The sequence below is a fragment of the Notolepis coatsorum genome (assembly GCF_963971535.1).
Source record: "Notolepis coatsorum genome assembly, chromosome: 5".
In the NCBI taxonomy this organism is placed as follows: Eukaryota; Metazoa; Chordata; class Actinopteri; order Aulopiformes; family Paralepididae; genus Notolepis; species Notolepis coatsorum.
In genome coordinates this window covers 135,582,593-135,606,674 of record NC_140169.1, presented here as the reverse complement: position 1 = coordinate 135,606,674, position 24,082 = coordinate 135,582,593, and the positions used below count along the sequence as shown (strand labels likewise).

The following is a 24,082-nucleotide window of genomic DNA, read 5'->3' as shown; positions in this document are numbered from 1 at the left end:
TTTTAAGTGCATCAGTCAGTTTCATGGTTTTAGATGTTTTATAATTTATGTTTATCCTTGACATTCAACCAATAAACATCAAATTCAGAATTCACTAGGATTGTGTTCTCATGTTTTTTTACATTTAGCTAAAATATAAATACACACTGTAGTAGATACACTGTTTTAGAACAATGTTGTTTGCAAATAGTCTGTTTTACTTATGTAACACGTTAGAGTTGAAATTCATGCATGACAATTGGTAAACCTTAGTCATTTGAGATCATAAATCCCCTCTTTTAGCTAGACCTGATCAAAATGACAGATAAAAACATAACCAAACACCTAAAAAATACACCAAAAGCAGATTGATAAAAATTTATACAGGCATGCGAGCCTAATCACTGAAATTACAACATCAAACTGTTTGTCTTACAAAATAGGGATGTGTCATGGGGGTGATACATCTCAACCCTTGACTAAAATAGCATTATCCTTCTGACTATTGATTAAATCTACTAAAAATCGACCTGTTTCATGATTTTAGATGTCTATAATTTATGTTTATCCTAGGACCATGCTACAAATCTTCAACACAGTTGGCTGAAAGGTGACTGAAAAGGTGACTGAAAACTGGATTGATGCAAGTTACATGAACATGTCTGTTTGAGGAAACAAAATAATGTATTAAACTATTACACTATTACACACTATTAAACTATTGCATTATTACACATTTGCACAATATTACACTATATAACACTATTACATACTAGGACTACCCTATGACAATATTACACTATTACACACTATGTCCCTATACACTATTAAACAGTAGCACACTTAGATAAGATAAACCTTATCCCTGTGGGATAATTCTATTAATTTTTTCAAATAATTATTATTCCTCTATTTAAATCTGGGGACAAACACAGTTTTACCAACTACAGACCAGTGTCTTTGCTTTCACAATTTTCCAAGATTCTTGATTCATGATTCTTAGATTCTTAGATTCTGAGTGAGAGTCTGTATGGATTCAGGGCAAATCGATCAACAGCCTTAGCCTTAATGAATATATATGAAGAAATAACCACAACCGTAGATGAAAGGAATTACACAATAGGAATAGGAAATACACTTAAAAAAGCATTTGATACGATTGATCATCACATTTTAATGAGTGGTCACGATTAACTGGTTAAGTAGCTATCTTGAAAATAGACAACAATATGTTTTCAGGTGACAATTATATAATTGCCTATTGTCTACATTAGCTACAAATACACTGTATTTGTAATACACTGTTTAGAACAATACTATTTGGAAATATTATGGCTGTATTACTAGTGTGTAACATATTAGAAGTGCATTCTTGCCTGACAATTGGTAGACCTTTTTACCATGTATTCATTTGCGATCATTGACCCCTCTTTTAGCTAGATGGTCAAAATGACAGCAACAGCAAAGACCTAAAAATACACATTTTCTGAACATTACATTTGAGGTGGAGCAAACTATATTGAATGTGTTGTCCCTCAAGGTTCGGTCCTGGGGCCCATACTTTTTATTTTATATATATTAATGATATATGTGAAGTGTCAAACATATTGCAATTTGTTTTATTTGCTGTCGATACAAATTTCTGTATTCCAAATTACAAATGAAATGTGTAAACTTAAGATATGGTTTAATAACAATAAGCTATCCCTAAATTTGGAAAAACGAAATGTATGATATTTACTAATCGAAAGAAGGACAATGTGGCATTATGTATTGACAAAGGAATCCAAGGATTATGTTGGATGAGAAAATGACATGGAAGCCACATATAATGTACATAAAAAAAATAAGGTAGCCAAGAGTGTTTTGTTTTGAACAAGGCAAAGAATGTGCTTGATTATAATTCTATGCGAATATTATATTGTTCACTCATCCTACCATATTTGAGTTACTGTGTGGAAGTGTGGGGTAACACGTATGAAAGCAACATAAAGCCCTTATTTATATTACAGAAGAGAGCAGTAAGAATAGTTCACAATGTAGATTCAAGAGAACATACCAATGAATTATGTATTAAATCCAAACTATTGAAACTTAAAGAGTTAGCTGTAATACAGACTTTATTAGTTTTGTTTAGAGTAAATGCAGAGTATTACAAGCAAATATACAGAGGTTGTTTGGTCCCTAATCTTTCACACCTCCTTGCAGCGTTTTGACACCTATAACAGCCAGTTCACACCCAGATCCTCAAAAAGACAGATATTTACAGCACTTTATATTTTCGCCCCAACTCTAATCTATCATGTCTTTAACTTTTATACCTAATCATATATTGATTGATTGATTGAAAAGTTTATTAACAGATTGCAGAATGGGTACAGTTTAAAAGTTTTTTATTTTGAATAAGGCCTTTTGTGTATTGAGTTGTCCCCTAATCTTCACGCCTCCCATGCTGTGTTTTAGCACCTAAGAGGGCCCTGTTCACACCCCCGATCAGAGACACACACCTCACAGACACACATAGATCTTTTCTGTACTTTTATATTTTACAGCCCAACTCTTTAATAATAATAACTCTAAAATAATTAAAGTGTATAATATAAAACACCTGTATTAATGAAATATTCAAACCCTAGACCCTTGCATGCTAATGTAATGGTGCACTTTTAATTTTACAAATTACATTTGTAATTTCCTTTTTGCTTAAACACAAGTGTATAAAGATTATGTCTTTATCCAAGAAACTAATAGACATACATACATTTGTAATTTGGAATACAAACAATTTATTTTACATTTATTTAGACTTTTGCTTAAACACATTAGACACATTACATTTGTAATTTGGAATACAATTATCTAAAGATTGTGACATTTGGCATCTGGCCTTAAGAAAACACACACAGACACCTTGGGGGCCGTTTTTCTACAGAAACGGGAAGTCGCAGAGTCATAAATCTGCTTTTGGCAGATGGTTTTGAGTCATCTCATTGGCCGTAGTCATTCTCCAGCCTCCTATGACATCTACGGGGGATGTCACTATCAGAATTTTCAGAGAAGCTGCAGTTAGACAGAGGGAGAAATATTCAGTCTACTGAGAGACATTTGAGAGAGGGTATTTCTTAAGATACACTCACCATTTGAAATAAATGCACTTTCTGAAGATACACTCACCATTTGAAATAAATGCACTTTCTGAAGATACACTCACCATTTGAAATAAATGCACTTTCTGAAGATACACTCACCATTTGAAATAAATGCACTTTCTGAAGATACACTCACCATTTGAAATAAATGCACTTTCTGAAGAAAACACACTAAATGTATTTTATTCTGAAGATATATTCTTAAGACTTTGGAATACACATAATGTATTCAACCTTGTAAAACTTAATTGTGAAGATATATTCTGAAAACGTTTGGAAATACAGAAATACATATTGTGAAAACCATGGAATACATACAATCTGAAAATAAAAAAAACGTTTGAATCTAAAAAAAAAATTGAATCTTTTATTTTGAAAGACTTTTTTTTTTGAAAAAAAATAAATAAAAAACTTTTATTTTGAAAACCGGATGTCCCTCCCTCAAAACCGGATGTCCCGCCTCCTTACATCCTAGACCAATCAGAGAAGCCCTAGGGGGTCATAAATCATCTCAAAATAACCTACCCTAAGTCCCGCCCCCTTAAACCTCTCGGCCAATCAGAACGCTCCAAACTCCAAGGGGCGTGGCTACAATCAATCAAACTAAAAGGGGCGTGTTTTGCATAAGTTGACACATACCGTATCCCTATTCTCTCTCTGTTGTAGATGCCCAATAAGGTCTCTAGGGTCTTCACTTTATTAGACTTTTATTTAAAAACGATTTTCTTACGATTTCCCCATTGTATGGGTTATTACTGAAACAGCACAGATTATGCCTTTCTGGCATCATAACAATATTCACAGATATGTATTGGTCTTTGATGATACTAAGATGGAAAGAGGTCATTTTACATGACTAAATTCACGATTGGAACAATAATGTGTGAAGAGTAATTGTCCCGATTTTTTAAATAGCCTATTGGATTTGTCGAGGAGTTACGATGACTATTAGTAGTCAAGAGGGAATTTCTTTAATGGAACACGCCAACATTATGATAAATGCACTTACCATCTTCTTTCGAATCAGACAAAAAGGTGGATACCAATATCCTCTCTGTGTGTTCAGTAGAAAGCTATCTAGTTGTAAGCTAGCCTATCTTAGCACAAATTAATGGAAGCGGATACAGACCACTAGCCTAGCTTAAAACTCTGGGAGAGGTGTTTTTGGCCAACAGCTAGGCTAGTGGTCCATATCTGCTTCCATTAATTTGTGCTAAGCTAGGCTAGCTTGCAGCCGGATAGCTTTCTACTGAACACACAGAGAGGAAACTGGTATCCATCTTCTTGTCTGACTTTGGAGAAGATGGTAAATGCATTTCCCATAATGTTTGCATTTTCCTTTATAGAAATTCCCTCTTGACTTCTAACAGTCACCGTAACTTCTCGACAAATCCAATAAGCTGTTTTAATCGACAAATCGGTTGATTAAAAGCAAAGACAGCTCTAATACTATCTCAGTGGGTTATTGTCAAGTATTTCTCTTTCAAACAGGTAAGATTAAACTCGAGCCACTCTAAACCCTTTCACTACCACACTACCAAAATGGTTAACCCTTTCACTGCGACAATACAGAAGGTTAACCCGTTCACTGCCACATGACAAAGGGTTAACCATTTCACTACCACACTATAGAAGGTTAACCCTTTCACTACCACGCTACAGACGGTTATATAGTCGTACTGGCGAATCGCGTCCTGCTCTTCGCCATCGAGATGTACCTCATCTCCAGTACCTACTGTACTTCATTAAACGAATAAACAAATGCACCCAGCATCTGACCAGGCCCCAGTGACGTACTATAAAGCACTAGGCGTGGTCGCCACTCGCCCTTCCTCTATTTCGTTTCCATCATGGCGGATGCTTGCACCCTATGAAACTAGTGTTATGAAAAGTTTAGAGAAATTGCGCAATGTTGAGTGTTTACCGGAGATTTGCCAACCCCTGGAATCTTCGCGGCATGTTCCAATGACACGTCGGGTCTATCCTGGTGTTTCCTCGTCTTGTGGCAGCAGATCGAGGGACAGCGTGCAAGGTTTGGCTATCGAGCCGACTCGTACACAGGTAGGCTCTGTGTCATCAGGCATTAACGCTGGTGTTAGTAATGCTGCTGGTTGTTTTGTTAGACAACCGAGTTGTGTGTCGGCGCCAGGGGCGGGATGTTTGGGTGAACGTCCCTCTGAGTTGGACGTTTCCCAGGCGATCTTGGAGCGCGCTGCTAACACTAATGCTATAATGCTGGGTCACTGTTTTAATGTTCCCCGCCGTGGGATGTCACCGCTTTTCCCTCCTCTTAACCGGTTCATTGATGAAGGTCAGTCGGTAGCTAATGTGGGGGGTTTTGCTGAGTCCTATTTACCTTTTTTACGGGTGAATGGGTTGACAACAGGGCGCAGGGCGGGTGTGCCGTGGCTAGAGAGCCAGGTAGCATCGATCCTGTGCCCCGGCGGGGTTGAACGGTGTCCCACCCGGAAGCCGACGCTTGAGAGCAGGTCGGCCCGGCAGGTGGCAGTATGGACTGATGAGAGTTATACTGCTACAGGATGGAATTTAGCGGCGGCCAGTGTTGTGGCTCAGCTGACTGTTTTTCTGTCCACATTAGCGTCGGGTAGTGGGGCTACAGGACCAGCCGACGCTGAAAACATTTAGCATGTTTTTGGTGTTATAGAGATCTTGACTCAGTCGCAAGCTATAACTGCGGGGAGGATTAGGATGCTATCAACGCTTGTTAATAGGCATTTCTGGTTGGAGCAGTCTCCTCTTGGGGAGGAAGAAAGGTTTCTTCTCCTCACAGCTCCTCTTTCCGCGGAAGGACTCTTTGGTCGTTCTGCGGAGACACGGGCGGTTGTTGACCTAGGTCCCACACCGCCTCACGCTATGCAGCCAGAGGTTGGAGCACGGCCTCGTCAGCGACTGTGGCGAGGCCCTCGACAGGCGGCCATGTTTCCCCCGCCAGTGGTACCCTGGGCGTTGAGTCAACAGGTGTCCACAAGGCCGACAGCCTTGGCGGCAGAGGGATCGGCCATGTTGGATGAGCTCGGCTTGGAATGTACAAGCCGTCCCCGTCCTGCCGCAAGCAGCCCGCTCCCTGATCACTCCCTCCCCCGTCACCAGCGGAAAAGGGGCTCTGATCGTTTTCCTTTGGCTGCGGGCCGCGAGCCTTCATTGAAGCGCATGTGGCCCCACGTTTCGCTTCTCATGGGGACAGGGGCTGATACCCAGTTGATGGCTGACACACGTTGTGCGATTGGTGAGCCTGGTGTTATGGCTGCCACTGTCGACGGTGGTCAGCAGGGGGACTCGAGGCTTCTTCGAAAGAATGCTCAGCACGGGTTACCCCGACCTCGCCTTCGCCAGGCGGGGTATCACGTTGATGCCTCCCACTCCCGCGAGATTGGATGGTAGCTGTAACTGAGGGGTACAATTCCCTGACTGTATTGTTAGATATGATACTTACTACCACTACCTCTTGTACTTTAGACTCTGGCCACCCAGTACTAGGTATAAATAATTATGATAAACACTCCCACCTGATGAAACGGATCCAACACAAATGTACCAAGTCGAAAGTCTGCGTTTAATAATAATACATAGCAAAAGGTATGTACAACGATCACTTAATTACATTTATGATTTGAAATAGTATGCACTTTTATGGCAAATGAGTATTCGTAGGTAGATCAATATCGAATGTCCAATCTCTGATTGCGCAGGAAGCAAATATACAACCTGGAATATTTAGGGAACAATAGCAATGATACTTGAATGATTATATAGCTGGATACACTAGGGGGAGGTTCCGACTGCTTGTAGGACAGCTGGAGGGGGGGGGGGTAGAGTCTGGCTGTATCCCGTCTGGCCGAGGGTATCCTGGGAGAGCCCACAGTCGTGCGACCCGGTGCCCAGCGATCCTCGATCCACAGATGAAAGCAGTTGGACTCTCTGTGGCCGGCGTCCTCCGGTCCACGATGGAGAGACGTGAGGCGACCTCGTCGTGTAGAGCGTCTTCTCACCTGTCGTCCTCTCCGGGGGGGGTATTTCCAACACACCGCAGTGTTGGCCTTTATCCATAGAATAATCAAAGTACTCAAAGCATAATCCAAGCCGGGGAAGGCTAGCCGTCGTCGGTAGAATAATCCAATATACAGGTCCACTCGCTCTTTGGCCTGGAGCTCCTCGGGTGCAGCTTCACGTGGGGTCAACCACCCTGGATAAGCGTCCAGCTGATGCCCGAAACGATGGGGGTGCTGATTACTATAGAACTCTTACCGCACGAGGCACTACATATGAATAGACTATTATTAGATTAATAGAATACGTCTAACTCGACGATATAGTGCCAAATATGACTATTCAAATATTAATATACACGATGTCTCAATGCCAATACTGGGCCGAATTGGCCTTACTGCCCACACGTGGTTCGCGGGGAGGCTTTTGCGTCTGTCACTCTGTTGGAGGGTAAGGAACTGGACTAAAAGGAAAGCTCTACTTTAATAGCGCAGTATATATACGCACTATGAACAAATAGTACCATTAGTGGTGCGGTAGACATATTCCTACGCGGAACTAGGACTTGTCCATACATGTTGAGCGGTACGATTGAACCTGGTCTGAGGGGTATGGCGACCTGGCACCAAGGTCTCGTCCAATGGTAGAATGGAGACTATTATGGGATGTTCAGTAGACTAGAAGGGATATTCAATGCATATTGTACAAGGAATATACAAGGGATATCAGGGGATATACAAATACAATTAAATATATATATATAAATAAATATATATATTCGGTTTAATCTGATCCTTCAGAACAGCCGCCCCCTAATTGGTCCCAACCCAATTAGTTAAGCAGAGACAGATTAACCGCACTGTCTACCACTCAAGGGTTCGCTGTAAGGGTCAGTCAACTCACAAAGTCATAGGGTCATGGTCATCATCGATTGTGTCTGGGAGTCGGGGCAGTTCTATGAGCCTCGCCACAGGACGGGTGTAAATGCGCCCCTGGACGAGTACTTCAGCTGCTCGGACCTTGCCATCGGCACCGGTGATCACTTTGCTTACGCGGCCAGCCGGCCACATAGCTCTGGGTAGTGACTGGTCAATAATCATGACGACTGTTCCTTCCGTCAAATTGTCTCTCTCTTTTACCCACTTCTGGCGGGTATGTAGAGACGGTAGGTAGTGCAGTAGGAAACTGCTCCAAAACTTGTCGGCTAATACTTGGCTGTACCTCCACATTCGTCGGCCGTTCGCTTCTTCAGGCCGGTACATTGTCTGGGGTAACGCGGGATCTAGCCGCCCCATCAGGAGGGTGTTGGGGGTGACTGGGTCAACATCTGCTACATCACTGGAGACGTAACCGAGAGGCTTTGAGTTCAATACTCCCTCAATCTCCGTGAGGACTGTCATTAGGACTTCTTCCGCCACAGTCTGGGCCCCAAGTACTGCGTACAGGGCTGTCTTTATAGAACGTACTTCTCGTTCCCAAGTTCCACCGAAGTGGGGTGCGTTTGGGGGGTTGAATTGGAAGTCAATCTGGGCTGGAGCGAGGTGGGTCTTAAGTTCTGGGCTCATAGCTTGGAAGCTCTCCCTCAGCTCTCTTTCTCCGCCTTTGAAGTTTGTCCCGTGATCGGACAATAATGTAGACGGTTTTCCTTTCCGTGATGTGAATCTTCGGAAGGCCATAAGGAATGAGTCTGCGCTCATGGTCGGAAGGAGCTCGATATGTATCGCTCTGGTGGTCATGCATTTGAATACAATACCCCACCGCTTCTCGATGCCTCTTCCTTTCTTTACGTGCAGCGGGCCAAAACAGTCCATGCCTGTTGAGTGGAATGGCTTGTCGCCGAGTCGGAGGCGACATGGAGGTAGGTCAGCCATCCGTGGTATGCTGGGCTGCGCGCGCCACTTTCGGCAGTCTAGACAGGTTCGCTGGAAGCGTCGCACCGCCTCTCTTCCTTGAAGTATCCAGTAACGACGTCTGATTTCCGCGAAGACTCTCTCTGCTCCTGCGTGGTGTACATCCTCGTCGTATTTCTTTATAATCAGCTCTGTGACCTTGTGTCGGCTGTTCAATACGATCGGGTACTTAATGTCATCCGGTAAATTGGGGGCTCTCCGCAGGCGACCACCCACTCTGATGAGGGTATGTGTGTCACTCTCGGGGGCCAGATGAATCAATCTGCTGTCTGATGGGACGGGCTTTCCTCCCTGTAGACAGTCTAGTTCATCGGGGAACGAGTCTCTCTGGGCTCGTTGCAGTAGAAGCAGTTCTGCTTCCTCGTAGTCAGCTGCTGACATATCAGCGGGGGACTTAATCTCTGGGTGGTGCCGCAGGAATGTCCGTTGCTGCGCACTCTCTATGGTAATGCAATCGTCTATGTTGGGGTCTGCGGAGACAACAGTGCTCAATCCACAGAACATGGGTTTCTTATTCTCAGCCTCCTCGTCACTTGCTTCCCTCGGGGTGGGCGTGGGCCAATCTCCTTCCGGGAGCTTGAGGAATGCTGGTCCGTCACTGTAGATGTTATGACGGGTTAAGTCATCTAGGGACATTCCCCGGGTGATGACGTCAGCTGGGTTGTGTTTTGTATCAACATAGCGCCAGTTTGCTTCTCCGGTTAACTCTCCGGTTAACTCTTGAATCTCAGTGACTCTGACTCCCACGAAGACTTTGTATTTGCATGAATCTGATTTGATCCAGGCGAGTACTGTCGTGGAATCTGACCACAGGATTGTTCTATGCACCGGAATGGTGAGCTCACGTTGGATGAGCGTGGCTAGATGCGCTCCTGCGAGGGCTGCGCAGAGCTCTAGACGTGGGATAGACTGTTGCTTGCGTGGGGCTATTCTCGAGCGGGCGAGGATGAATGCTGTGTAGATCTCTCCCCCCTCTTCTTGGGCCCGCAAGTAGGCTACTGATCCGTAGGCGACCTCGGAGGCGTCACTGAAGACGTGTAAATCCATTTTACATGTCTCTGGCCTCACCGTGGGTGGGAAGTAGCTTCGGCGTATATTAACGCCTGGGAGTGAGTGGAGTTCCATCTCCCACTCTCTCCAGGTGGATGCAAGGTGTGCGGGAATGGGGTCGTCCCAGCCCTGGTCCTTGTCCCACAATGCTCGTACAATCATCTTTGCCCTGGTGGTGTACGGTAGTATACATCCTAACGGGTCATATTGTCGGGCGAGTGTTCTGTACACACTCCGTCTGGTGGTCGGTATTGCCGTCGACCTTCCCTGCTCCGTGGTCAGGGGTTTGTGTCTATAGTGGAGCGAATCTGTTTTGAAGCGCCACACTAGTCCTAGTGTCATCTCTTGGGCTTCTCCTGGGATTGTGGCCATCCAGGTCTCGCTGCTCGCTGCCTTGTCCTCGGAGGAGAGGCTGCGCAGTACGTGCGGATCGCTGCTGGCCCACTGCCTGAGATCAAAGCCGCCTTTGATCAGAGAGGCGCGGAGTTTATGTAGGAGAGCCTCGGCTTCTTCCTGGGTCGAACCGCTTTGTAGACAGTTATCTACGTAGAAGCTGTTCTTCACACTGTGTCGGACCTCTTCGTCCGCTGCTGGGTCCTCTGCGACATGTCTCTGTAGTGCAAATGTAGCACAGCATGGGCTGCATGTAGTTCCGAAAGGGAGGACTTCCCATTGGTAGATGGCTGGGTGCTCATCTCCTGGCCTCTCTCTCCATAGGAACCGCAACAGGGGCTTGTCCTCCTCTACTAATCTCACCTGCAGGAACATCCCTTTGATATCCCCGCTGATAGCCACCTTGTCCTGGCGGAAGCGGAGTAGTACGCCTAGTAGGGAGGGGCCGAGTGTAGGACCGGGCAATAGCTCTTTATTCAGATTTTGGGATCCGATCTGGTAGCTGCAGTTAAACACGATGCGGTCTTTGCCGTTGTGATGAACCTTGTGGTGGGGCACGTACCACGATTCAGTCGTCTGGTCGGCCTCTTTAATGTCAATCTTTATGACGTGTCCCGCTGTGATGAGCTTCTCAATCTCAGCGCGGTATACACTTTCTTGGGCGGGGTCCTTGGCTAAGCGCCGCTCTGTGTTTAGTAGGTACCGCTCTGTGGCGTCTTTCTTTGCGTGAAAGGTAGGCATCCCTTCCCGCCGCAGGAGTGGCGTGGCGTATCTCAACACGCCGCTGACTGGGACTCTCTTTGTTCCCGTCTCGAGGAGGTTAATGGCGTAGATGTCGTCTTTAGAGCGAATGTCTTTCTTTTCGTTCTTAAAGGGCATTTGTTCTAAGGTCCATAGCCTCTCTACATGCTGCAGGAGTGCGGTGTCTCCCTCTGTGACTCGGGAGTGGAGACAGCTAGTGGCTGTGGTTCGGTTGAGAGATTTGGCGAGTGGGCCTTGGAGAGTCCATCCTAGGCGGGTCTCGACTGCTGCAGGACAGCCTCTGGGTCCGGTATGAACCCGGTCTATCGGGACAATGAGGTCTGCATGGTCGGAGCCTATCAACAGTGTCGGGGTAGCACCGTCTATGAGTGGGATCGGTAGCTTGCGTAGATGTACATATTTCTCCATCAGCTTGGCTACGGGGTATGTGTACCGCGAGAGTCCTATTTCTTGGCTGGTGAAGGCGTCTGTAATCCTGTACCGTCGCTCGGGCTGGCCGCTTGCTGCGATAGAGAATGAGACATTCTCGCCCTTTATCGTTTTCAAATCTCTTCTTATTGTCCGAATTGTCATTTGGTTTTCGCTCCCCCGCAGCCCTAGCTGGGCCGCAGCGGACGCGAGCAGAAGGGTCTTCTCTGACCCGTCATCAAGGACGGCGTAAGTGTCCATGACTTTATTCTGGTAGCTCAATGTCACACGGACTACCTTTAAGAGCACTCTGGCTCCGCTGCTGCTGGCGGGGTCGATGTACATGACGCTTGCTTTGCTGCTTGATGGTGCGGGTGGAGGCCGCCGTCTGTTACTGTCGTGGAGTATGTCCAGATGGGCTCCATCGCACCGACTGCACTTTTTCTTTAAGCGGCATTCGGCTGCCATGTGTGATCGCGCACAGCGAAAACAGCGTCTGTTGGACTTTATCCATTGACTCGCTTCCTCCGCATTCATCTTGGGGAATGAGTCACATTGTGACAGCCAGTGTTCTTTCTCACAGTAGGGGCACACTATCTTCCACTTCTCCTTTCTTGAGGGGGTACTGTGGCTCCTACTGCTTGGCACTGACTCCGATTGGTGCATGACAGTCACCGATCTTCTTCCATCATTTAGTCTCCTGGTTCCTTCTCTGGAGCCAGGGGTGCTCCGTCCGAATGTATCTAGCCGTAAGCTGCTGACTTCTCTCGCCAGGAAGTCGGCTAGATCGAGGAGGTTCGGTTCGGGGCCATTAGGGTCTCGGTGGTCTCTCTGCCGCCTAAAGCGCTCCTGTCGGGCGGGCGGTAGCTTCTCCAAGATCCTCTCTACATTTGAGTTGGCGTATAGTTCATGTCTACCCTTTTCCCTCTGCGCTCCCAGCATCCCTACCAGGGACTGCACTCTGATGGACAGGTCGTCCAGTGCTCGATTGTCTATTGCTGGGGGTAGGCGGTCGATGTGCCTGATCTCCTGGATCACGTAATCCCATATACGTCCATATCTCTGGTCCAACGCTACCAGCGCTGCGGTGTATGGGGTCGTGGAAGTGGCGTAGGCGAGCGCTATGTTGTGCGCGCGGGGTACCTTTAAATGCTTCAGTAGTATCGCGTATTTATGGCGTTCATCAATGACATCCACCAACATTGTCTCCAGACACATGCGGAGCTCCGTATACTGGGCCCGGTTCTCCTGGGTGAAGTCTGGTACCATAGGTGTGCCAATGTATGACGCGGATTGTTGATACATCGGCGAGCGTTGGGGGAGAGGCCTCCTAGGCGAGTCTCCTCCTGCTCCTTGGCGTGGGCTGGTACCGGCTGTGTACCATGGCCCGCTGGTCCAGGTGCTGTTCCTCGGTGCGGGTCGTGCGTCGTGCTCACCCGTGAATAGCGTCGGGGGTCTGTAGCGCAGCTCCGCGGGGGTATAGCCTGGGCTGTACTGGACCTCCTGGTCCGGTAGAGTACTGTGCTGTCGTCGGGCGTGGTTCTCCTCCTCTTCCTCTTCGTCTTCCGTTAGGTCATCCAGGGCTTGTAGTCTCTGATTTAGCCTCTCCGCAGTGTATGCTGCTCCTTCCCGGTGGCTGGGTCTCGCTTGGACCGGTTGGGGAAGGGGGTCTGCGGGGGGTATAAACCTCGTCTGTTGGTCAAGTTCAGGGTCGCTTACTCGGCTAGGGGATGCCGCCCTGGAGTGATGTCTAGACGAGTTCCTGGAGCCTCTGGTGGAGGGAGGGGGTGTTGTCCTTCTGATCAGCTGTTCTATTAGTTGCGCTTGTGCTCTGTCGCGCTCGGCTTCGCGCTTGGTGAGATCCGATTCTCTCTGGGCACCGGTGGCGGCGCGCTGGGCGTCGGCCCGGTCTCTTGCCATATTCTCTTCCATCTGAATGCGTCTTATTTCCAGGCGTATGTGCTCTTCTTCGCTCCGTTGCTGTATCTGCAATCGATCGCGTTCACCCTGGAGTCTATCGCGTTCAGTAGAGGCTTTCAGGCTGACGAGGAATGCCTGCTGTAGTGTCCTCTCTGCCTCGCTGGGAGAAGACGGTTGTATAGGGGAGCCGTCCCTTGGGGTACTCCGTGCGGAGTCTTGGAGCTCTATCTCCACGGTGCTCTCCTCATCTTCTTCCGTGCCGAGTTCTCTCTCGGTAGTGTTGTCTTCCTCCCGGGACTCGTCGGGGACTACTTCTTCGGTATTGGCGGGGTGTAAAGTCATGTCTGGTTCCCCCTGGTCCCCACCGTGAGCTGGGTCAGTTACGTTAGAACCCATAGGGGCCTCTATGGTCGGGGTAGCCTGGTCGTTAGGGTTAGACATAATTTTACTTTCTAGTTTTACCACGTTTACTGTTGGTAGAAGACTAGGTTGTTGACTGACAGCGTAAGCCTCTAGGTACTGAGGGAGCTGTCGTTTGCGCCGCGGGCGTTGTTGGTTAGGAGGATCGTTTCGTGGAGTGTTCATCATAGGCCATTTTAATATTAATAACACTATATTAATATTACACTGATTACCCTCCGGCTCGAAGGACCAATTGTAATTGAGGGGTACAATTCCCTGACTGTATTGTTAGATATGATACTTACTACCACTACCTCTTGTACTTTAGACTCTGGCCACCCAGTACTAGGTATAAATAATTATGATAAACACTCCCACCTGATGAAACGGATCCAACACAAATGTACCAAGTCGAAAGTCTGCGTTTAATAATAATACATAGCAAAAGGTATGTACAACGATCACTTAATTACATTTATGATTTGAAATAGTATGCACTTTTATGGCAAATGAGTATTCGTAGGTAGATCAATATCGAATGTCCAATCTCTGATTGCGCAGGAAGCAAATATACAACCTGGAATATTTAGGGAACAATAGCAATGATACTTGAATGATTATATAGCTGGATACACTAGGGGGAGGTTCCGACTGCTTGTAGGACAGCTGGAGGGGGGGGGTAGAGTCTGGCTGTATCCCGTCTGGCCGAGGGTATCCTGGGAGAGCCCACAGTCGTGCGACCCGGTGCCCAGCGATCCTCGATCCACAGATGAAAGCAGTTGGACTCTCTGTGGCCGGCGTCCTCCGGTCCACGATGGAGAGACGTGAGGCGACCTCGTCGTGTAGAGCGTCTTCTCACCTGTCGTCCTCTCCGGGGGGGGTATTTCCAACACACCGCAGTGTTGGCCTTTATCCATAGAATAATCAAAGTACTCAAAGCATAATCCAAGCCGGGGAAGGCTAGCCGTCGTCGGTAGAATAATCCAATATACAGGTCCACTCGCTCTTTGGCCTGGAGCTCCTCGGGTGCAGCTTCACGTGGGGTCAACCACCCTGGATAAGCGTCCAGCTGATGCCCGAAACGATGGGGGTGCTGATTACTATAGAACTCTTACCGCACGAGGCACTACATATGAATAGACTATTATTAGCTTAATAGAATACGTCTAACTCGACGATATAGTGCCAAATATGACTATTCAAATATTAATATACACGATGTCTCAATGCCGATACTGGGCCGAATTGGCCTTACTGCCCACACGTGGTTCGCGGGGAGGCTTTTGCGTCTGTCACTCTGTTGGAGGGTAAGGAACTGGACTAAAAGGAAAGCTCTACTTTAATAGCGCAGTATATATACGCACTATGAACAAATAGTACCATTAGTGGTGCGGTAGACATATTCCTACGCGGAACTAGGACTTGTCCATACATGTTGAGCGGTACGATTGAACCTGGTCTGAGGGGTATGGCGACCTGGCACCAAGGTCTCGTCCAATGGTAGAATGGAGACTATTATGGGATGTTCAGTAGACTAGAAGGGATATTCAATGCATATTGTACAAGGAATATACAAGGGATATCAGGGGATATACAAATACAATTAAATATATATATATAAATAAATATATATATTCGGTTTAATCTGATCCTTCAGAACAGTAGCAATATCACTGCAGGGCTACGGTGTGTAGGAACCCATGGGGTCCTCACGCCTTGCATGTCCGGCTGCAGAACAACTCCTCAGCATGTTCTGGAGGGGTGTTCAGTGGGGGAGCGTGTGTCACCTAGTTTGATGTCAGCTTCTCCCGTATCAAACCGGCCCTTTCTGTCGGGGTCCCCCCTTGGGTGCGAACGCCCTGCCCGCACGGTTGGCAGGTTCAGAGGCTACGCACAGCGGGAGGGACCGGGCCGCCTATCTACAGTTCCTTGCGGCCCAGCGCCAGTTGACGGCGGGTGCGCTCTGGGATTATTATCACATATGGCTACAACAGTGCCATATGTCGGGGTGGATGGAGAGAACGTTGAGGCTGGGGCTTGTCTTGCAGTTCGCACAACCCCACCCTCCGTTTTCAGGTTTGGTGCAGACCCTATTGTCAGGGTCAGCAGCAGTGACGAGATCCAATCTCTGTTGGCGAAGCAGGCCGTAGTCGTGGTCCCGAGAGAGGACGCGATGTCAGGCGTCTATTCCCGTTATTTTCTGGTGCCTAAAAAAACGGGAGGTGTCAGACCTATACTGGATCTGTCCGCGTTCAATCGTCTGATTGTGGCGAGACCATTCAGAATGTTGACCTGCTACTCGCTGTCAGGGTGGGAGACTGGTTCACCTCCATAGACCTGAAGGATGCGTATTTTCACATCCCGATTTACCCTCCTCACAGGAAGTTCCTACGGTTCCTATTTCAGGGCGTAGCGTACGAATACCAGAGGTTGCCGTTCGGCTACTCTCTGGCCCCCCGCACATTCACCAAGTGCGTAGAGACTGCGCTGGAGCCTCTACGTCGTCAGGGGATATGAATTCTTTTCTATCTCGACGATATGTTGCTCCTCAGCCGGTCGGAGGAGGTCGCCAGGTCTCATACCAGGCTGGTGGTGGAATTCCTCACCAGGCTGGGTTTTGCTGTGAACTGGAAGAAGAGTACGCTTCTTCCCAGTCAACAGGTGGAGTACTTGGGCTTGGTTCTGAGTTCAAGGCCCATGAGGGCAACCCTCTCGAAGCAACGGAGAGTGTCTATCCTCAACGCGCTGGGGGGTTTCCGTCCTGGAGGGACGGTCACGGCGCTGCAGGTGATGCGCCTGCTTGGTATGATGGCATCTGCTCACGCTGTGGTCCCTCTTGGCCTCCTCTTCATGAGGAGGATACAGAGGTGGTTTTCCAGTATGAAAATAGACCCGGTGAGGGACAAGTGGAAACGGTTGACGGTTCCTTTGTCGATATGGGGAGATCTCGCCCATTTGAGGAGGCTGGGTATCCTCACCATTGGGGTCCCCATGGGCAGCAGGCGCTCACACATCACGGTCTTCACCGACGCCTCTCTCACGGGTTGGGGAGGGACGTGTCGGACCCACGCAGTGGGGGGCAGCTGGACAAAGGTCCATGCTGGCCCGTCTACCCCGCACATCAATGTGTTGGAATTGAAGGCGGTCCTCCTGGTCCTCAAACGGTTCGACCACCTGGTGGTAGGTGAGCACGTTTTACGTCAGGACAGACAGTATGACGGCAGCGGCGTATATCAACAGGCAGGGTGGGACTCGTTCCATCCGCCTGCACCGGGCGGCGGTTGAACTTTGGCTATGGGCATCTCGCAGGCTGCGCAGTCTGAGGGCGCTCCACATCCCTGGTGCAGAGAATTTGGGCGCGGATATGATGTCTCAGGGCGGTCCTCGTTACGACGAGTGGGAACTCCGCCCCGACATAGTCAGACAGATCTGGGATCGTTTCGGGGAGGCCTCGGTAGATCTGTTTGCGAGCCGACGCTCTCACAAGTGCCCCTTGTGGTTCTCGGTCAGTCGAGCAGATCATCCCCCCTTGGGGGTGGATGCCTTCTCGATCTTTCCATGGCCGCCCGGTCTTCTGTGCGCCTTTCCTCCTGTACAGCTGTTGGGTCAGCTGTTGGAGCGGATACGGAGGGAGCGCAGGACGGTGATCCTGGTCGCGCCGGACCGGGGCACGGCAGTGTGGTTTCCGGTCTTGATCCAGCTACTGGTCGCTCCGCCTTGGGTTATTCCTTGGTCAGCGACGGCCCTCTCTCAGCAACACGGGTCGCTGTTCCAGTACCCGGTGTTGAGCCAACGCCTGTTGGTGTGGCTGGTGGGAGGGTAGGTCTGGAGAGGATGGACCCTTCTGTGGTTAATCAAGTCAAGTCAAGTCAAGAGTTTTAATTGTCACGGCATACAGGTATACAATGAAATGCGGGTGGTCTTGCCCGCAACAATGTGCAATACAGTGGTACATATAATAGAATCAAAAGAAGAAACAACATTGTGCAGTAACAGGTAGCAGGTAACATGGAGTGACATCTCGGTATCTGTACATAGTTATTTACAGAGCATGTGTGACATGCTAGTTAGCTTTGGTAGTGCAATACACTGTTCCTGTTATTCTAATTTAAAGTGTCCTTTCCTTTGGCCATAAGTGTGCGTGTGTGCGACATGAGTGTGTGCCCGCTCATGTTAAAGTGTTAAGTGGCTGCTCGTGTGTGAGCGTGCACAGTGTGCGTGTCGTGTGTGTGTTCATGTGTGCTTGTGTGTGGACAGTTCAATGTTCTGAGCACTCAATGTTCATTGTTCATGGCTCTGATGGCCTGGGGGAAGAAGCTGAGCCTAAGCCGCTCTGTCCTAGTAGCTGGGGTTCGCAGGCGTCTGCCTGACCTCAGCAGCTGAAACAGGCTGTTATTGGGGTGGTGAGGGTCTTTCATTATCCTGCAGGCTCTGGATTTGCACCTCTTGTTGTATAGAACCTGCAGGGGGGGTAGTGCAATACCCGTGGTACACTCGGCTGAGCGCACCACTTTCTGTAGGGCCTTCTTGTCCTGTGCCGTGCTGTTTCCATACCAGGCAGTGATGTTTCCGGTCAGGATGCTCTCTACAGCTCCTGAGTAGAAGGACTGGAGTATCTTCCCCGATACTCTGAACTTCCTTAACTGTCTCAGGTGGTAGAGACGCTGTTTCGCCTTCTTTACTACTGTGTCTGTGTGTTGACCATGTCAGGTCCTCTGAGATGTGGACCCCCAGGTACTTGAAGCTGCTCACCCTGTCCACGGTAGCCCCGTTTATCATCAGTGGTGTGTGTGTCTCCTGCTGTCCTCTCCTATAATCCACAATCAGCTCCTTGGTTTTACCAATGTTCAGGAGCAGGCTGTTGTCCTGGCAACAGTCTTATAAATGTCTGCCTGTAAATCCTTTGTAAGGTTTTACCTCATGGACATGACCGGGGGTTCTGTCTCCCAGGCGGTTCTGGGGTCTGTGGCCTTTCCTGCTTCCCGTCCTTTGGTAGGGTAGCAGGAGTGTGTGGGTATGGGCCACAGTGTGTTAGGTCACACGTGGTTCCGCCTGTGCTGTGTGTTCAAGGGGTTCTAGTTCCCTCTTGCTCGCACTCAGGTGGAGTTGACTGCGCCCCCCCTTCATTAGGAAGGATGGGGTGACAGGACTCCCCAACCCCTTGATGTGGGCTTACGGGTCCTCAGGGGGTACATCTGTCGGGCCTCGCGTCCGCTCTACCCCATATCTCGATAGGCTTAAGAGCGGGACGCGATGGCCAAGTACGATAATATAACGAAAGGTTATGTATATAACCTAGTTATATGAGTACTGGCTAAGCGTCCCGCTCTTAACGGCCCTGAGTCTCCTTTTGAGGAATCTTTTCCTGGAAACGGGTTTTTTGGCGAGGAAGAGTGTTTGGTGACCATGCCTAGTGTCTTATAGGCTACGCCTCCATAGGGGCGGGACCCGGCAGGTGTGGGCGTATTTGTTTTTTTCGTTACTGGAGTACAGTAGGTACATGAGATGAGGTATATCTCGATAGGCTTAAGAGCGGGACGCTTAGCCAGTACTCATATAACTAGGTTATATACATAACCTTTCGTTTACCCTTTCACTACCACACTACAGAAGGTTAACCTTTCACTACCACACTACAGACGGTTAACCCTTTCACTACCATACTACAGAAGGTTAACCTTTCACTACCACACTACAGACGGTTAACCCTTTCACTACCATACTACAGAAGGTTAACCTTTCACTACCACACTACAGACGGTTAAACCCTTTCAGTACCACACTACAGAAGGTTAACCTTTCACTACCACACTACAGACGGTTAACCTTCTGTAGTGTGGTAGTGAAAGGGCTAAAGCAAAATAATCAAACTAGCGAATATCTCGATAAGTTAACCCAGCGGTTCTCCGCGGATGTGACATTTACAAGCTAAATTATTTGTGCCTCATTGACTCATTTCCTTGTGTGAATTTTCATTCTTAGTAAAAGGTGTGCCGCCGGGCCGCCGCATTGAGTCAACTGAGACCCACTGAGACGACACGCTGTGCACACAGTTTAACACTTAACCACTGTAGCGCTAATCAGTTTATTCAACACATAAACCCCAGGAATAACCTGGGGCTTTCCAAGCTAACTCTATTAGAGAGAGAGAGAGAGAGAGAGAGAGAGAGAGAGAGAGAGAGAGAGAGAGAGAGATGAGAGAGAGAGAGAGAGAGAGAGAGAGAGAGAGAGAGAGAGAGAGAGAGTGAGAGGCAGAGATACAGAGAGAGAGAGAGAGAGAGGCAGAGATACGAGAGAGAGAGAGAGACCGAGAGCTGAAATACAGAGAGAGAGAGAGAGAGAGAGAGAGGAGAGAGAGAGAGAGAGAGAGAGAGAGAGAGAGAGAGAGAGAGGCAGAGATACAGAGAGAGCGAGAGGCAGAGATACAGAGAGAGAGGCAGATATATAGAGAGAGCGAGAGACAGAGAGAGGGGCTGAGAGACAGAGAGAGAGTGGCAGAGAGATATATATAGAGAGAGAGAGAGATACAGAGAGAGAGAGAGAGAGAGAGAGAGAGAGAGAGAGAGAGAGAGAGGAGAGAGAGAGAGAGAGAGAGAGAGAGAGAGAGAGGAGAGAGAGAGAGAGAGGAGAGAGAGAGAGAGAGAGAGAGAGAGAGAGAGAGAGAGGGGAGACAGAGACAGAGAGGGAGAGAGAGGGAGAGAGACATAGAGACATAGACATAGAGACAGAGGGGCAGAGAGACAGAGAGAGAGGGGCAGAGACAGAAACAGGGGAGGACAGAGAGAAAGACAGAGGCAGAGAGACAGAGAGAGAAGCAGAGAGACAGAGAGAGAATCAGAGAGACAGAAAGAGGCAGAGAAACAAAGAGAGAGAGGCAGAGAGGCCGAGAGAGAGAGCGGGGGAATCCATGAGCAAGGTGAATGGCAGAACTACATTTTTGGCCAGGAAAGCACATTTATATTAGACCCTGAAAGTCTTCGCATTCTGGCAAATTATCATGTTTCTTGTTGCTTCGACTATGCTGTTCTTGGTATGGAGGTCTGACCAAAGTTTTAAAAGATAAGTTACAGGTTTCCAGAACAAACTCATCCGATTAACTCTAGGACTAGCCTCTAGAGCACATGTGGGCAAACAACACTTCCAGTTGTTGGGCTGGCTCCCTCTGGAAGCCAGGTCCGTTCAACTTCAGCTCAACATAGTTCACAACATTTATAACAATAGGGCGCCCACTTATCTTACAAATTATTTTCAGTGGAATAGGGACATGCAATACCCATAACACCAGAGCCAGCATTGCCGACCTGCGTATTCCAAGGTTCAAAACAAATATTATTTTAAATTCTGGGGAGCCACAAATTGGAATTTGCTACCTTCACAGCTAAAATGCATCAGTCAAATCATGGCTCCTTGACAATGTCAAAAACTTGTTTTTTAAAATGCATGAAAATGTTGTCTGATACATTGTTGTCTGTGGCTACGTTTGCACTACAACCCATACCTCAGTACACCTTACTGTAAATTGTACCTAAATTGTACCTCATCCCATTTCTGCTCTGCACTATATAGTATTGTATATTGGTATATTGCATAGTGTATTGTATATTGTACGGTAACTCAGCTACTCTATTCTGCATCGAACATTGTGCATATGTATATACTGAACACTGTGTCTACGTACGTGGACTTCTGATTTTACTTCTATTTTTACATTGCTATACTATTTTAATTTTATTTTATACTTATCTTTTTGTCTAGCACAGTCTCTGGAGCGTAACAGAAAGAAGCATTTTGTATAAAAGTATTCTGTACTTCTGTATGACAACTATTAAAGAAACTTTGAAACTTGAAACTTGTACTGCATTTTTAAAATGTTCATGTCTATGTAGTTTGTCATATTGTTATTTATGGTCATGTTTTGTATTGCTTGTCTGTCACCAAGGACCACAATGGAAATAAGTAGGATGCTCGATATTGGCTTTTTTTACCGATACCGATATATCGGTATTGTCCAACTTTAATTTCCGATACCGATATCAACCGATATCAACCGATACCGATATATGCAGGGTTTCCCCCCCCCCGAAAAAATTGAATAATTTCAGGTAATTAATATTACATATCTCTTGTTGTGGAATTAACACAACATTATGCATACTTTTGACAATAAATAAAATCAGAATTTGTTCTTACTTGCTTGCCTGGGTAAATAAAGGTTATAGAAATGTAAAAAAAAAATATTAATTAAAAATTATTTTTTTGAAAACCGATACCGACATTTTTCCGATATCACATTTTAATGCCGATATCGGCCGATGATATCGGTAGGCCGATAATATCGGACATCCCTAGAAATAAGTCTTGTGTAGCATCCTTTACGTTTTTCTGGAATCTTGTATTTTATTTTTTTAAATGTCCAATCAAATCAAAATCAAATCAAATCAAATCAAAATCAGAGACAGAGAGAGAGAGAGGCAGAGAGACAGAGAGAGACAGAGACGGGACAGTGACTCACCGAGGAGAAAGCTACACAACACGGCAGCGGGGAGGGTCATGCTGTCCCATGATGCTTCTCTGAGGAAGCCGGAGGCGGCCAGCAGCAGAGTGGCGTTCTCTACTAGCATGAACTGCAGGGGGAGTAAAGGTCACAGCATAAAGTCATCTGGAGACAGCACTGACGTCACCGCTGGCCAAGGACACAGAGGTGAGGATGACAATGCAAAGAGTGGTTTGCACAACACTGTGTGTGTGTGTGTCCGTGTGTGTGTGTGTGTGTGTGTGTGTGCGTGCGTGCGTGTGCATGCGAGCGCGTGCGACAGTCAACGAGACTGTAATACTATACGCACGGTGCATACTAAGTAAGTACAGCCACGCAGAATGGAACAGCTGGCACCGTGAACTGAATCATGCATAAACAAAACGCCGGCCTACATCCCCGGCGCTCGCTCACCGCGTAGAAGCTGACCATGCGGAAGCGCGAGGGCCCGTCTTGACGTTGACGAAGAGGAAGACGTGGACGAGGCCCATCGTGGCGTTGAAGGCTCGCCAGCACCAGGGGCCGGAGCAGATGTCCGGTTGCTGGGAGACCAGCCAGAAGGAGGCCGTGAGCCAGTGGAAACCTGGAGGTCGGCGTAAAAATAGACCTGGAGTGAAGGAGAGAACCCTGGGGAGCTGACCTGTGCGTACGACGCGCCGCCGCGCTGGAACTACTGGATCACAACGCACTGCATCGCTATGACCATGACATCATGTGTTCTCTCATGTGTAAAGAGAGACAGACAGACAGACAGACAGACAGACAGACAGACAGACAGACAGACAGACAGACAGACAGACAGACAGACAGACAGACAGATAGATAGACAGACAGACAGACAGACAGACAGACAGACAGACAGACAGACAGACAGACAGATAGACAGATAGATAGATAGATAGATAGATAGATAGATAGATAGATAGATAGATAGATAGATAGATAGATAGATAGATAGATAGATAGATAGATAGATAGATAGATAGATAGATAGATAGATAGATAGATAGATAGATAGATAGATAGATAGATAGATAGATAGATAGATAGATAGATAGATAGATAGATAGATAGATAGACAGCCAGACAGACAGACAGACAGATAGATAGATCGATAGATTGATCATCGTGTGCATAAGGAAATACAATAGTGACATTGCGAAGGACGCAATGTTGTTGTTTAGTTTAGTTTAGTTAATTCTAGTTTAATGTTTTGATTTAAACTGGAGAACAGTGATAAACTCTTCCACCCATTCATAGATGAGCCCTCTTATTTCAAGGTGAGCAACATGCGTTATTAATATCATTCTGGATCACAGACTTTAGCCTGGTTTGACAGATGAGTATTATCTGAATACAGTGGTGTCCTGGTTACTCAACAGAGTATTTGAACCCTTTCACTGCCACACGACAGAAGGTTAACCCTTTACTATCACACAACCGACGGCGATGCTCCATCATTAGCATCATCTGCGGAGCTAATGATGCTAATGATGGAGCATCGCCGTGGTGGTGTAGTGGTGTGTAGTCCTCTTTCTCCCAGTATGGCCGCCTGTGGCACTAGTAAC

At 47.3% G+C, this 24,082-nt stretch overlaps 1 protein-coding gene across 1 annotated transcript in view; it reads right to left on the bottom strand.

Annotated features, from left to right (window-relative positions):
• xkr5a (XK related 5a) overlaps window positions 1–24,082 on the bottom strand; it is a gene marked incomplete at its 3' end in the record, with an annotated part of 42,310 nt that overhangs the window by 13,377 nt on the left and 4,851 nt on the right. Inside the window, 3 exon segments of the mRNA XM_084315067.1 lie at window positions 22,494–22,605; window positions 22,929–22,966; window positions 22,969–23,097. Coding sequence (XP_084171193.1) covers window positions 22,494–22,605; window positions 22,929–22,966; window positions 22,969–23,097 — 279 coding nt within the window.